The following is a 15,076-nucleotide window of genomic DNA, read 5'->3' on the forward strand; positions in this document are numbered from 1 at the left end:
GCCTGCTTCCTTCCCGCCCCTCAAACACAACATGCTGCAATACCAGCGGGAGGTTCTATAACGTACCTAAACTGAGGCAAGAATCTGAGCGATTCTACTTGTTAGACCAGAATCATTAACAGTGTCACAATTGTATTAGAACAATATTTCACATTCCTGAAATTCATATGTCTATGAGATGGACTAGCATCCCATCCTGGGTGTTTCCCTCTCTCTTGCCCTATGCTCTCTGGGATCGGCTCCTGGTTCACAATGACTGGATAAATGGTGTGGAAGATAGATAGATGTAATTCATGCAATTCACAAGGAACTACATGGGCGTCACTGCCATTAAATCTGAGGGGGACGTGCCCCCCTCACATTTTAGAATTTATTCGTTTGGACGCCCCCCCCCCACATTTAACATAAAATATTAGTTTTATGCCAGTGTGTCCCCCCCCACATTGAAAATGCTTCTGACGCCCCTGAGGAACTGGCAGATGGGAGTTCAGACTTTGGGAATGCAATGATACAATGCTTAAATGTAGATTTTATTCATTACATGTTTATTCATTATATCTACCCAAACAGTCGATGTTGGTGTCACAGTATTTATCCATTACTGGACCACAGTGAGCCAGCAGCCTATGTGAGGGAGTATGGCGAATGACGCATGGGACACTCCGAAAGGAGCACCAGTGCATCCCAGTTATTCAGAACCACAAAAAAAGACCTTTCTACAGGAATCAACCTATAGATCCAAAATTTTACTGTCAGGGCTCAACTGCTGTAGTCCCTGATGGCTCGTTGGCTACACTAGTTTTTATTGCTTTTATAAGATCCTTTCAATCAAGAGCTGCCCTTTCAGGGATTGGAAGTAGATTGTGGAGGTGGTTCCTGGTCCCATAATGAATCCAATTAAGTAATAAAAGACCCTGAAGTGGTGCAAAAAGCCGGAGCCTCTACACTCCTGCTGCAGCTGAATGGAGCTGAATGTTCGCCGACATCAGCCAGCAGGCTGCAAGTGCCACAATTTTGGGAATAACAAAACAAAAATTAAAATCAGGACCTTAAACACCATACATGAAGACACCAGAGGTCATGACTCTCGCCTCTCCATAGCAAACATGACCGCCCCCAACCAATACGGACCGATCAGATTGTTGGAATTCCTCTGCACGCTGCGTGGCATAGGCGGCCCCTTCAGTGCAGTGGCTGTAGGTAACAGGAGATCGAGCATCTGCACTCCAGGCCTGTGGAACATTCTGCAGCCCTACAAGCTCCGGTCAACCGGGACCAAGTGCTAGAAAAACCAGAGCCTAAGAATCCCCCCCCACCCCCCTTTCTTTAAACACACTGCGGCCGCTCGCTGTCTCCTGCAGACATGCGCCAGTGCTGCACAGCACAGCGCTGATTCAACGTCAACGCGTCTGCTGCCCAGGGCCCGACTCCAATGCGAAGCCTTGGCCAAGAAGCCCGCAGCTCTGATACATACGCACAGGCTGCTGGATTAATATGAAGTCCAATTCTGGGCTGGACTTCTCTAAATGCTCAAGGCTTTGGCCATATCTAATCCAAAAAGCACGTCAATAAAAAAAGGTGGTGGGTCAAAGAGGAGCTTTTAGACCTCACCACCAGGCTTGCATTTTGTGTTCAGAGCATGGGCAGAAGCTCTGATTTAATACAGGATGAAGCAGAGCAGGACAGAGAGTGAGAGTGAGAGAGAGGGGCAAAGAGGTTGGAGATGAGACAGCAGCCAACTCTTCCTTCACCACCTTTCCTTTTGTGCTCAGCTACAAATGATACCCGATTGTGAGTTTTGTATGGAATTCGTGCGATATTGTCCATGCCTATACATTAGACCAAAGGTAAGAGGCGCGGGAAGAAGCAGAATAACAGCACAACATGATGTTAATCGTACTTGTACTTCTTAAAGCATAAATAAAACGAAACAATTTAAATTCTAATTAATCTCGGCTGCAAGGAAAAGCTGATCTTAAGGGACTCCAGAATACAAGAGTTAAACAAAACAAAAGGAAAAAAAAAAAAAACCATGACAAAATGAAGTTTAGGGAGGAGGTGGTTTGCTCACAAATAACAGCCTTAGATAACAGGAAAAATTGGAGCTTAGGGTATTTCTTGGAATCCATTTAATTCCATTCTCAAATGAGATCAGTATCACTAAACTACTTGACATTCAATAGCTTTTCCTTTTTTAAATCTGTGCATGTCAATGACTACAAAAATGTCCTACGATCCAAATCATGCCCCCTCCTTCGATTCAACAATTGATAGTGATAAAAATAAACAATATGCATTCACGCACCTTGCCAGGCCTGCGGAGGCTCCTTAAGATGTTCCTCCGTTTAGGGTCCTCCCCTTCATCAGCAAGAGAATTGTCTCCTTTCAGGGCCCCCACTTCGTCCTCTTTGGCCTTTGGAGGGCCTCCGAGCTCGTCGTCGCTGCAGATGGAAAAGCTGGCACGGAACGTGCTGAACTTGCCCAGGCGCTTGGATCGGTCGCGATACAGCCGCGGCTTGACTCCCAAGGAAGAGAGCTTGCGGCGGCGTTCCAGAGAGCTGCTGTCCGCCTCGCTATCCGAACCGTTGCCTCCACCGTTGGAGTGCGCTTTGTTGGCATTCCGTATAGTGATGATCTTACCCTGTGTGCTGTCGTGGGGCACGGAGTAGATGTTCTCTTCTTCAGTGGGCCGGGGCTTAGCGACTGCGTCCATGGGCTCGGCATAATCTGAGGGGTCATAGCCACCATCCCCTCCGTGTGCCCATGTAACGGAAGGAGGTAGTGAGCGCCTGTTGGTCCCAGGGTCCACGTAAGGACCCAGGCTAACTTTGCGGAGAGAAGGTTTGGTCCGCGTTGAGGGTGGCACTTTGTTGTTTAGCTTGTTCTCAAAGGAGCTAATATCAGAGATGACAGACAGGGTGTCGCTTGTGTCCAAGTCGGACAGCTTGAAACCATGAGGGGCAAGAGTGCCATCATCCCTAAGGGTGTGGTATGGAGGTGAAGGCTCTACATCGTCCTCTGAGTCTACCAAAGCTGTAACGGGACTTGGGGAACCACAGCGTGGTGAATGGATGCTTTCATTGGTACTGCAAGCCTCGGCGACATTATCATACATATGTGTGGCCTCCACAATGTTCCGCTTATCTACGACTTCCTTGAAGAACTGCTGGAAGAGGTCTATCCGATGCAGTCCACCAACCACTCCACTAGGCCCACACACTATGCTGTTAAAGCGGGCCTCTATCTCATGCGCCAGGTCCTGTCCCTGAAAGATCTGCTCCTGGGCAGCCTCACAGTCTGTCAGTTCTGCCTGACTCTCCCCCACTGCTAGCAGCTGCACTGGGATGATGTCCTGGACCTCACACAAGAAAGCGCACAGTGTCTCCAAGGAGGCCTTACGGCTGACCGAATAGACTGCAATGTAGCCATGGACCAGCCTGGTCTTACGTAAGGAAAAGGACGAGTGATAGGAAAGAATGGAGAATTCAATGTTCTGCCTCTGGCCACCAATCATCAGGTCCAGAAGCACTGATGTGCCACTGCTCAGGCTGGACATGGGCCGACAATGTTGTGGCAACAGGAATGGTGCAAGGAGCTGGTCCACGTCATAGGCGTCGCCGCACATCAGGCACATAACAATCCGAATGTCCCCCTCCGAGTTGTGTTGATGGTGTGAATCTCTGAAACCCAGGGGTGGAAGCGGCAGGGGTGGCGAGCTGCTACCTAGACTTATACTCCTCCGTGATTCAAGCAGGCTTTCAGAACCTGGTTGATTTGCTTCTCGTTTACATTGCGCCCGTAGCTTATGCCAGAAGCAGCAGGTTCTAAATAAACACACTGCAGTTTGCTGGCTACTTGTTGCCCCTGTGCAATCAGCTGTGTGTCGTCTCCCCCCCAATGTCCCCCCACAGATCCCACTCCCCGTTTAGTAATTAAAAGGAGTGACATAGGAAGCTGAGCCAGATGGTTGTCTCTACGACCCAGAGTAGACTCCCGAACCTTCTCAATGCTCTCTACAACATATGAAAGAGACTCCTTTGAGTTATAGAGACAAAGGCAGCCATGTGGGGAAAAGGTAGGGGTGTGGAAGGAATTTACTGGCAATCGAACGTTGCCCTCAATGGGTCGCAGTGCTAGCTCGTACATTTTTCCATCCAAAACGTACCGGTCGTCATTTGTGCACAATGCCCGAATCTCATTAGCTAATTCCCGAGCAAGACCGTCTTTTCCCAGGATGACTAAATTGATCCTGTCAGCTTTACTGTCACCAAAATGGGACTTCTGGTTGCCGTCAAAAAAGGGGTAACGAGTTGGAAACCGAGTGGCCAGGATCTGTTCAATCCTGCTGTCCACACAATGTGGGCTGCTAGGGCAGGTGTCTTTAGTGGGGTGATAAACAAAGTGGATATGTTTGAGCACCAGGGCATCCCTTTCAGCTTGGAGTTTTTGAAGAGCTTTAAATCTCTGCTCTTCCCCTAACACCTCCTGAATTGCACCCATTTTTTCCTTTGCTGGGTTGGGCATCCACCTCCAGCTCTAGAAAAGCTCTGAGTATTCAAGCAGGAGTTCCTGAAAGTCCTCCTTGGCATGGTCAATGATCTCCTTCTGATGCCTGTTGTAAATGTCTAGGTATTCTGGCTCTTCTAGCCACTGGTAGAAGTCTTCATTCATAATGAAGCTACGCGCCTCCTCCCAAGGTTTCCCTGCTGTGACAAAAGGTGAAGATTTAAGTTTCTCCTTAAACTCCCATCGCATCTCAGCCCGCTTGCGCTCATTGCGCAGGTGCTCCAGGTGCTCTTCAAAGATGGCTTCCGCTTCCGGCGTCTCAAGGAGGTCCTGTGGAATCCGATCATCTGCCATGTTGTCAATATGGTCGTGGCATCCCAGGGAGTGTCCTCCAAAACCACAAACCACTGACTAAACTCCCGTTTAGTCTCAAGGACTTCTGCACCCCTGACCAACTCAAAAGGTCAATTTCATCGAGGTCGGGGACAAGCGACATAAGGGCCTGTGGTAGGGTGCTTAGATACATCTTGCGCCGTTTCTCTATATGCTCCTGCTTGAGTCGGTGCACGTGTTGCTGGAATAGCTTTTTGGCCTTGACTGTGCCCTCCAGGAAGACATAATCCCTATACTCAGAAGATGACTGCATGCGGCAGCTATTGTTAATCCAGGTCTCTTTGTAGTCCTTTACAAGGCGGCTGACCAGCCACTCATAGCGATCCTTTGCTGAAGCGATCTGCTGACTTTGCTGCTTGAGGGCCTCAAAATAAGGGATGATTTTAGGTTTGCCCCGACTCTTGTCAATCAGCTGTGCTAATGTGAGAAACGCAAGGTCTACATTGACATTAGAACGAGCAGAAGTCTCTACCACTTGCAGGTTCTTCTTAGTCATAGCAAACGTGTGCGAGTCCTTATGTAACGTTCCACACCCTCGTCGCACTTGGTGAGAACCAGCACCACTGGCTCTTGGTCTTGGCCAGCTGATTATAGAGATTGGTGACAAACTTCATCTGGTCGTCGAAGTTACGGTTCATGCCCCTGCTTACATCCACCGCATAGTAGAAACCCCATCCACCATGAGCTTGCCCTCGGGCATCTGCTTCTGCTCAAAGTCCTGTTCCAGACCAGCTGATCTGTGCAGAAGTACATGAGCTTCTCTGCAGAGGCCAACTTAGCAGAGGCTGCCCTCTTGATGTACGGCTGCAGGGCTGTGCTGCGGTGCGGCTGGAAGGTCTGGTCATCTATGAACTCAGTCTGCTCCACGACACGCAAGCGGCACTCTGGCCCTTCCTCGAGTGCTCGGGTAACTTCCCCCCCAGAACAGGAAATGATCATTGTTCACCACCCGGCCACCAAAGTCGCTGGTGGCTCAGCACAGACGTGTGGTCCAGGTAGAAGTCATCGGCACTAGGGCGGACGAACCTATTGCACAAGCAGGACTTGCCCACTCCACATTGTCCCTTTTCCTTCTCTGTCCCGGACAAACCAACCACAACCAAGTTGTAGATAAGTGCCCGGGCATCTTGTTTTTTTGCCATCATCATCGCATGCAGACACTCATCCTGCAAGGCCCAGATGCTCGGTGAGGGAGACGGACAGGGTGCTTTTCCATGCAACTGTTATCAACTATTGGAAGGAAATTACTGAAACTGGGTTCTCATCTGTGTTTGGGTTCTTTATCCACGAGAAATTCAGTCTTCTTTGCTTCGTGGATACTTCAGATGAAAATCGGGTAAGGGCTGGGTAAGGGTAGGGAAGAAAAAAGGATGGTAGAAAGAAGGATGGAAGGAGGAGAGAAGGGGATGGGGAGTCAGCGTAAGATTTAGATGGATAGGCAGTAATTAGCCTGATCCATCTGTGCTCCTCAGTTTTGTTGTAATGCAGAATAAGTGGAAGCAGGTTTCACAGTCTTCCAGCCTAGGGGGAAAAAGAAGAAATAAAATAGGAAAAATGACATCATACATGACACATCAACATATCTGGGCCTTAGGCTGGGCAACAGAAATGGCTTTAAAAACGATTAAGTGAGGACAGGTAGCCATTGCCATGATCTGCAATACATAATATCTGTTCCAAAACAAAAAAAAATCTCCACATATGAATACTGAGAAAAAAACGTATGCACAAGCCGAAGGTGGGGGGGGGGTGTGTTTTTGTTAAAGTGTTCCCATGAAAGAAAAAAAATAAATTATGAATTAGGTGACCCAACCCCCATAAACAGAGCACTACCATTTGGCAGCAATCCACAGAGTGAGAGGCATGTTCAAGAGGCCTCTCTGCGTGCAGGAACAAAGACAAGGACCACTCATTTTGGCTGATGTGCCACAGCTAATTACATATGCAAATGAGCTACATTAACAGCAACACGTTTCCTTCTCTGTAACATATAGCATCATTTAAAGGTCTGGGTAGCCATTATGGGGTGAAAACATAAGCTAATAGCAGGCAAATGCTTATGCTGGTTGAAAGTGCTTTTGAGGCAAGGCTACATCAGCATCGTAACGAACATAAAACCCCAAGAGGGGAGGACAGGAGCAGCATGCTTACTATTAGCATTAGCCTGACAGCGAGGGGGCCATCTTGGGACGTGGCCGAGTATGGCAGGCGAGAGGTCAAATTAACAGCCTTACTCAACAATTTGTTAACTGTTTAATGGATGTTTGCTAAACAATGAATAGATCCAGGTAAAGCACTGAGCAAAATTTCATTTGATTTAGTCACTAGTCCTGTTTACCGGGCAGGGCAAGGGCTAAACCTTGTGTTCTGTTAACCAAGTTGTTTACAAATCCTGAGAAGAATTAATCATCCTATTTCAGAGGAAATGTTTATGCCACATGTACACTGATGACAATCAGCGTTGGCGAGGCCTAGAGAGCAGGCACTGGCACAGTAAGACAAAGATGAAACAAAAAGAGATGAGCATTTCACCGTCTTTAAAAGCACGGCAGGTTGGAGCAGAACGCTATTAACGATCTTCGGTACATAGCGTGTTGTGGGAAGGGAGCTGCGAGACAAACATCTTGAACTGACAGGTCCTAATCAACATGTCAATATGGGGTAGATATTAAGACTGGGGTTATCATGGTTTATTCATGTGCGCTTCCCTGTAAGTCCATTTCCAAACCACTGTTGTTTGCCTTCATGCAATTAGGATGCAATCAATAAGCACTTCCCACAGAGGCAACACCCAGCTGGTTTGCTTGCATTGTTGACCCCGTTTTAACCCATTTCTTTGTCGCCCTTGAAGACACGACGTACGCCAGTTTTTGAGGGGAAAATTTCGGGACACAGGACACAGGGAAGCAGATGGAGAGGTGACCACTTCCATGACTTCCCAAAGACAACACTATAGATTTTGTGCGCGACACGCCTTTCAAGCGAATCCAGTGTCGATGGTCTTACAATTCGGCGATATACACACGTACAGCTCGACAAACGCGGGATTTCACCAAAAGGGCTACAGCAGCAGCTCTCCTACGGGAAGTTCACTGCACATCAATGGGTTTACATCTGCAAATCCAGTGATTTCCAAAACAGCCGAACATGTGAGGCGTTGAAGCTCCTTCAAGAAATGGATGACTCGATAAACTTTGACGGGCCGACACGACACGCATTATCCGTAGCAAATAAAATCTGACGTCAAAAACATGAGATGGTAGGTATTAAGACAACAAATAGTTTAGCAAACATTAAACAGTTGTCCCATAGCGTAGTAATTGGTACTGTGGCCTGCAAGCCTCCCAAGTTGTAGGTGTAACTCGTGTTCAAGAACATGTGCTACAGCCGAAACTCAGTGTACACAACTTCCTGTGTACACCAACAGATATGGAAGACACGATTCAGGTTATGCACGCTAGTTTACTTCAGCATATGGAAAGTATCTAAATGTAAAATCATTAGCTAGTTAGAACGCATGGCGGTGCGTCAGTGCATCGTGCCTCCAGACTGCGGCTTAAATTCCAGCCCAGGGCTGTGCATGTGTGGAATTCACATGTTCTATCCGTGTTTGTGCAAGTTTTCTCCTTAACTTGAAGAAAATGTGGTTTTGGCGAACTGCTGTCTCTGAATCGCCCACGATTCCATGTGTCAGAACGTGTGTCCTGCAAGGCATTCCTGATAGCCTGGGCTGCCTAGGATAAGCCTGAGACTCACAGCGACACGGACTCCAGACAATTCCCTTCTGAAACAAAGAACTGGGGGGGTGGGGAGTGGGGGGACAATAAAGGCCACACGTTAGTTCCTGGTTTCCCGCAACATAGCACGAGTGAAGGTGAAACCGATTAAGCCCAAGGGCATGTCGGACTGAACGGGTGCAACATGAGCTCTCCGGAGAATTCCGAGGGAGCGGATATAAAGGATTCCGTCTCCGACCAACCCCATTCCCTTTGGGGGTCCCTGACTTGACAGTTCATCGCTGTACCCTAAACATGCTAGAAAGCTCAGAATGTCCACCCACTAGCGCCGGGGGCAGAGGAACGGAATGTACTGTAAGAGGCTCTTATGAGGGTGGTGGGTGGGGGTCTTTGACTCAGAATTCACCTCCATTGGGTGGGGTGGGAGTGACACAGATTTTACCTTCACCCACGTGGGATTTCATTCATCCTGCAAACACAACATGGTTTACAATGAAAACCCACAGTAGAGTAGAGAGACTGCAATACAGTCCTGTGTTCCGTGATTCATAATTTCAGACAATGAAGGAGAACGATCGCGCCAGGAACCAAAAGGCTAAAAGTGACATCCATGCAAACCGAAAACGCTTAAATAAAATTCACGTTATACTTGAGTTAAAAAAAAGAAGAACTTTTACAGTTCAATAGAAGAGTCATGATGATGATGATGATGATGATGATGATGATGTAAGCCAGGACTGTGAAAATCCCAGTGGTCAGTCTGGTGTCTTCTCTCTTAAACACATCAGTACAAATGTGTCCAAAGGATCCACACCTCTCGCTACACCTTCTTCACACCCCTGTCAGCCCGGTTCACCCTCACTCCCTCTCCAGAGGGCTGCGCTGCATTAATGTGGATACAGGGAACGGGGCAGACAGCACCTCTGCAGAGACAGACCTGCGTAAAGGCATTCTGACCGGGCACCAGCAATCGGAGGCACCCGCTGAGGATCTAACCCCCGTGCCAGCAGCTAGTTTCCCAATGGATTAGCACAGCTGTAGATTTAAACCGGCCCTCTCCACCTCCCAGTTTTCGGGGACGGCTCGGGTATTAGTAGGTTTTAATGCCGTTACACAAACACGGCACTCCGGAGATTTACAAGAGGACTCACGTGTGGTTTTATACCAGCTTACTGTGTAAAATTCTGTTAAAAATATGCATGGCTCAGGACAACTACAGGCTGTTTCTGCATCATCCACCACCTCCTGCTGCATCCTGCAGCATCAGGGAACAAAATAAAGTGGCTGATCTGCAGTATATGCCCCCCCCCCCCCCAGGTTATCATTTTGACACCGTGCTCTGCTCGGCGCTAAGCAGACGGCCCGGCCTGGAGGAAGGCCATTTTGAGACAGCGCCGACACTCACAGTAGCACAGAGGCGTCGCCACAGGGCACTTCCTCTTCCTGCCGGTGCCGGAGCCAACAAGCTGCCAGGCGCGGCCACGTGACGGAGGGAGGCAGGGAGGGAAGGAGAGAGAGGGAAGGATGGGGGGATGAAAAGCGACAGGGAAATACGCAGAGTCACACTCGGACGGGAGGGAGCAGGATAGCTTTGGGGGGGGGGGGTAGGGACAAGCTGTGTGGTCTGTAATCCGATGAATCGTACAAAGCAGGGCGGGATCTGGCCGAGGCTGCAGGGAAGGGGTGGGGGTGGGGGGGGGGGGCAAGCTCGGCCATCCATTGCAGTGGGCCGATATGGAGGCTAAAAATAATGTGCCAGGGAACACAGCCGATGGGCAGATATTAATCCGGCAGACTGAAGCACTGCAGCGGCGGTAGCAGTCAGCATGGAGATAAGCTCCTCACTGGGGTCCGCGGAGATCAGGAGGCACGCCGAGAGTTGTCACGGAGACAAGTATGCTGGGCCAGGGGGGTGTATATAGAAACCCCAGTGACCCTAGACACCTCATCCTGCCCGAGAGACTCCGCCGTGCGTGTGCGCAGCGAGCTTTGGAGGAGGGCGGGGTCGGTTCAGCTTTTCCCACCGAAAGCTGTAGAGCATTCATGCACCAGCAGCTCCTGAAAGCAATTAAAATGAGATATGACAAGCGTGGCTGCAGTGAAGTGGGAGGGGGGGGGATGACACCGGGCCGCAAAAGCACGTGGCGTTAAACCAGCAACCGCACGCGGATATTTACAGGCCCCAACAATGGCCTCCTCCCACATTAGCGCCCAGTTCAACTCGCACTCCCAAAGTATCAACCAAAGCACTCCGCCAACCACTGCCCCACCTGCGAAAGCGCCCCCCCCCCCGATAAAGACAAGATGGCACTTTAAAAGCTTTCTGATATTAACGCTGAAAACACGAAGCGCTTGGATGGAACAGCGAGAACAGGAGCGAGGGACGGGAGGGGGACCTAATAATGGCAGCACAGGTCAATGGGTAGGGGGGTCCGCTCCACCCATGCCGGACAGAGAAACGGCTCAATGGCGTGTTTTAACATACGGATGGGAAACAGGGTACATGCCGTCTCGGAAAGGCACCATGGCAGAGAACAGCCAAGGGGCTGAGTCACTCTTGGCAGAGAGGGAAAAAAAACAGAACAACAAACCAAAGACACCTGAACACGCCGCATCGTCAATTAGCGGTAATGCCAGGTTGCCCTGGTAACCAGCCCCAGGGAGGTCAAAGGCAAGTTCTCTCTCTCCTTTTTTTCCTTCTGCAGGAGGCTTTTCTTTTCTTCCCTTCACCCGGCTCTTTTTCTTTAACAAGGTGTGGTTTGTGTTCCGCATGTGCCAGCGATACCACAGGATAATGCGGCTTCCAACGCGCGGCCATTTCTCCCGCGAAGGTCGGTGAATCGCGCCCGGGGATGCAGGTGTGGCCGAAGCCGTACCAGAAGAGGCGGCGCTGGGGGGCCTCCCCCGCAGCCCCCTCCAACGACCCCCCGGCGACCGCATGCCCAAAGCACCTCCGCTTGGAGATTCATTTTAATTGAGTCCTCAGACAATAGGATACCATTCATTAATAGCGGGGGGCCGGCGCTGCCCCCTTCTTCTGCGAGAGCGGGGTATGAGCTAAGAGTGTTGCGTGAAACTGGCGATGAATACGGCCACTGTGCAACGGGACTCATACACACCACCAGCCGCTACACGCGGCTCTGCTGGCTAGGTGACACCAGTGCGTACGAGGCCCCCTAGGGGCTGAGCGTGGAACATACGCTCCCGCCGTCGCCGGTCAGCGATACGGGGCCACCCCCTACCCCTACCTGCGCCATCCTACTTTCTGCGTCAGGGCCGGGGGCACCCACGCCGTTGGTCGCGAATCAAGTGCTGGGGTCGCAGTCTGACGCCTGGCAAGGGGAGGACGGGTGGGGCCCCTTTCCGTGAGTGTACCGTTTCCGGAGCCGGGCGGGGAAATTACAGGGAAGCAGGCTCACAGGTACACTGTCCACACTAACATTCATTCGGTCATCTTCTCTGACAGTTCAGTGAGGGCAGTGGTACCTTCGCAGTGATCTGTGGGCTGTCGTTCATTCCCCCTTGGTACGGATCCTCAGTACCACTCTCCCCCAAGAGCACACCCACCCACCCACAAGAAAAACACTCCTTAACAGCACTTGTGCTCGGTGAAGGCGAGGCATGAGGCTGGTTCAGCAAGAAAAGCTCACAGTGCTGTGGAAACGTAATGGATCGCATAGTAACAATTAGAGCTGGTGGTTTTGGGTGTAATTACCTATTTAATGGCTCAATGCATGAACTTAACAGTATTAAAGTAAATACATAGCAGTTACTTATAATAACAGCACTGACCTACCGATAAGTATATTAGTCACAGAATAAAAGTTTCATCAAAACAAAAAATGACTTCCTACACTTCCATTAGTTAAGTACTGCTTACACTTGAAGTCTGGGGCAGGTTTAGCCTGGAATTTGCCCTCACGAATCCGGGTCCGTCTCCACGCCATCAGTTCCCTCACATGACAACGTTTACCATAGTTTACCACTAAGACAACAATGAGCATTGCCTGCATTTAGCAAACTAACCACAATGCAGAGGTGGATAGTTCAGGTGCAGAGAGTACAATTCCAGACCTAGATTTTGTTTCAGCCACCCAGTTGAGTCTCTGACTCTTCATACGCTACTGTTTGGACGAAACAAAATCTTGATATGGAATTTACTTTCTGGACCTGAAATATCCACCACAGCCACCATAAATTACCCGCACCAATTACCGTGCCAGTCCCTCTTCCGCAGTGCTAGACATGCCGGAAAATAAATACTGTCCCATCAACACAATATGCCAAAAATATTATCAGGAATGCAAATAAATATAAAACCATTCAGATTTAAGATATGCGGTAAATTACCGCAACGATTCAGGCTAATTAGTTAGTATCTTAGTGGCATAACATGCCAACTACTACATCAGACACCTGCAAAACCGCATTCACTAAGCTTTTATGAAATACACTTTCGTTTTTTTTTTTATGTTGGTTTATTCTATGTTGTCATTGCTGCATTTCTCAATAATTTTCATTGTTTAAATTTCCCCTCGTTTTACAATGAGGTAGATTGATGACTCACACAACCAAACAAAGCATATATAGTGGACATTAAGTACTGCCTTGTCATTGTGTAATTGACTGTCACGCAAACCCCGGCTTCTTTTCCTACTCCTCTTACTCATCTTAGAACAGCTACTCCTCTCACATTTTGCATCCGGGCAGCTATTATCTCGTGCACAGTGCCATGATAGTCGCAGATTGCCATCTCAGACCTGTCATAATGTCCATAGCGGGCAAAGGCTACCACAAGACACAACCTCGCAGCCAACTAATTTGATTTATCCTCAGTTACCCTCCTGCAACCCATTATCTTTTTAACATTATGTCGCTTTTGTACAGTGGTTTATTTTTTGGGGGGAAAAAAAGATTAAATTGGTGTCTAAATGCCATGCGGCTGGTTCCTGCTATCTCGACGGCCTCCAAAGGGATTTCGAAGACGGAATGGAGACAAAGGCAAGTCAGCAAGCTGGCGATTGTTGTGTGAGATAACAAAAAAAATAAAAACTCTCTCAAGACTCTGTGTCCATGTACTACCCAAACAGCCTTAAGAGCGTTTATTCATAACGTCAAATTAGGTGGGAGAACAAGCACAGCTCGATAAAATCAGCTCAGAGAAAATGACCGGAAAAAAACTAATATACAATTTGGGCAAGATAAACATTTCGCTCACGCATGGGAGTATGGCGTGTGCCGAAAAGGGAAGAGGGAGCAGAGCGACATCAATTTAAGCCACTTGAGGCACTGGTTGGGAAAAAATCTCCCAGAACACCGCTGGAAAAAAATCAAAAAGTCTAAACCACCTCCAGACATCTTGATCCAAAATGACTTAAAACCCCCTGGTCGGGGGGGGGGGGGGGGATGGGATACCTGTCACGACAAGCAGCAGCAAAACATTTTCATAGTGCTGCCATGATGGTGCAGAAATTCCAGAGTTTCGATCGGACATTACAGAGATACTACGATAGACACAGTGGTTAGGTGAAGCACTGCTGATGGAGGAGATCCTGGAAAGGAGAAGCCCAAAGCAGTCGGAGGGGCAATCCATCTGTCTCCGATGCCAACGGAGAGGGCCACCATTGGCTTACAGTTTCTCATGTATGGCAAGAACAAACCAAAAGTAAGTAACTGTACGTTTCATCTGATATCAAACCGTGGGAACAGGAATGGTTTCACTTATTCATTGCTGGTTGAGATATTACAGAATTTTCCACCAAATGCATTTTGTAGTGTAACAGTTTTACTTCACTGCACGTATTTAATTAAAAAAAGCCCATCATACAGGGTAAGGAGCTTTGACAGGCTGAGAGGGACCCTACAGTCAAACCTAACTCTATTGCAAACTCATTTTGCCTGCAGTGAGGTGCAAAGTGGGGGCACACACTTAAGGATTTGTTTCAACACTGGTAAGCACCGTAATCAGCCCCAAACCCCTACCCCCCTGAACACACAATATTGGCTCCCCCAATATTGGTAAGGACTTGTCTGTACCATCCATACCATCTATACCGTCCATACCCACATCTACACCCTTGATTGCAGGATTCAGGTTCCCTGTTCTGTGCATTTGCTGCTGTCTATCCAGCACACAAGGCAGTAGGACGCAGGGGACAGTAGCATGCATCACACCTGGGGGGGTCAGTTACAATCATGCCTCATGAGGAATTTGACGGAGGGGCGGTGCTGGGAGGCAGCTTAGGTTACTAAGGATTGTGGGGTGGGGGGCTGTGAAAATGCACTACCCTCACAGAGCTAATGAGATGCTAGCCGGCTAGCGAAGGTGTTAAATCAGTGCTGAAAGACGCTGTTGCCATTCACAGAATTTTGCATCAGGAAAAAGGACCAACCAAGATGCAACAGCACACCTCTGTACTGATGCTTTTCTTTTATTAATG

The 15,076-nt window shown here is 48.9% G+C and overlaps 1 protein-coding gene across 1 annotated transcript in view; it reads right to left on the reverse strand.

The window, feature by feature from the left end:
* Window positions 1-15,076, reverse strand: part of arhgap35a (Rho GTPase activating protein 35a) — a 46,876-nt gene that overhangs the window by 12,916 nt on the left and 18,884 nt on the right. The window contains 10 exon segments of the mRNA XM_048980258.1: window positions 2,306-3,756; window positions 3,759-4,874; window positions 4,877-4,960; window positions 4,963-5,415; window positions 5,418-5,468; window positions 5,471-5,570; window positions 5,573-5,631; window positions 5,634-5,817; window positions 5,819-5,869; window positions 5,871-6,420. Of these exon segments, the coding sequence (XP_048836215.1) occupies window positions 2,306-3,756; window positions 3,759-4,874; window positions 4,877-4,960; window positions 4,963-5,415; window positions 5,418-5,468; window positions 5,471-5,570; window positions 5,573-5,631; window positions 5,634-5,817; window positions 5,819-5,869; window positions 5,871-6,047 (3,726 nt within the window). The 5' untranslated portion in view covers window positions 6,048-6,420.

The sequence above is a fragment of the Brienomyrus brachyistius genome, chromosome 17, assembly GCF_023856365.1.
Source record: "Brienomyrus brachyistius isolate T26 chromosome 17, BBRACH_0.4, whole genome shotgun sequence".
Classification (NCBI taxonomy): Eukaryota; Metazoa; Chordata; class Actinopteri; order Osteoglossiformes; family Mormyridae; genus Brienomyrus; species Brienomyrus brachyistius.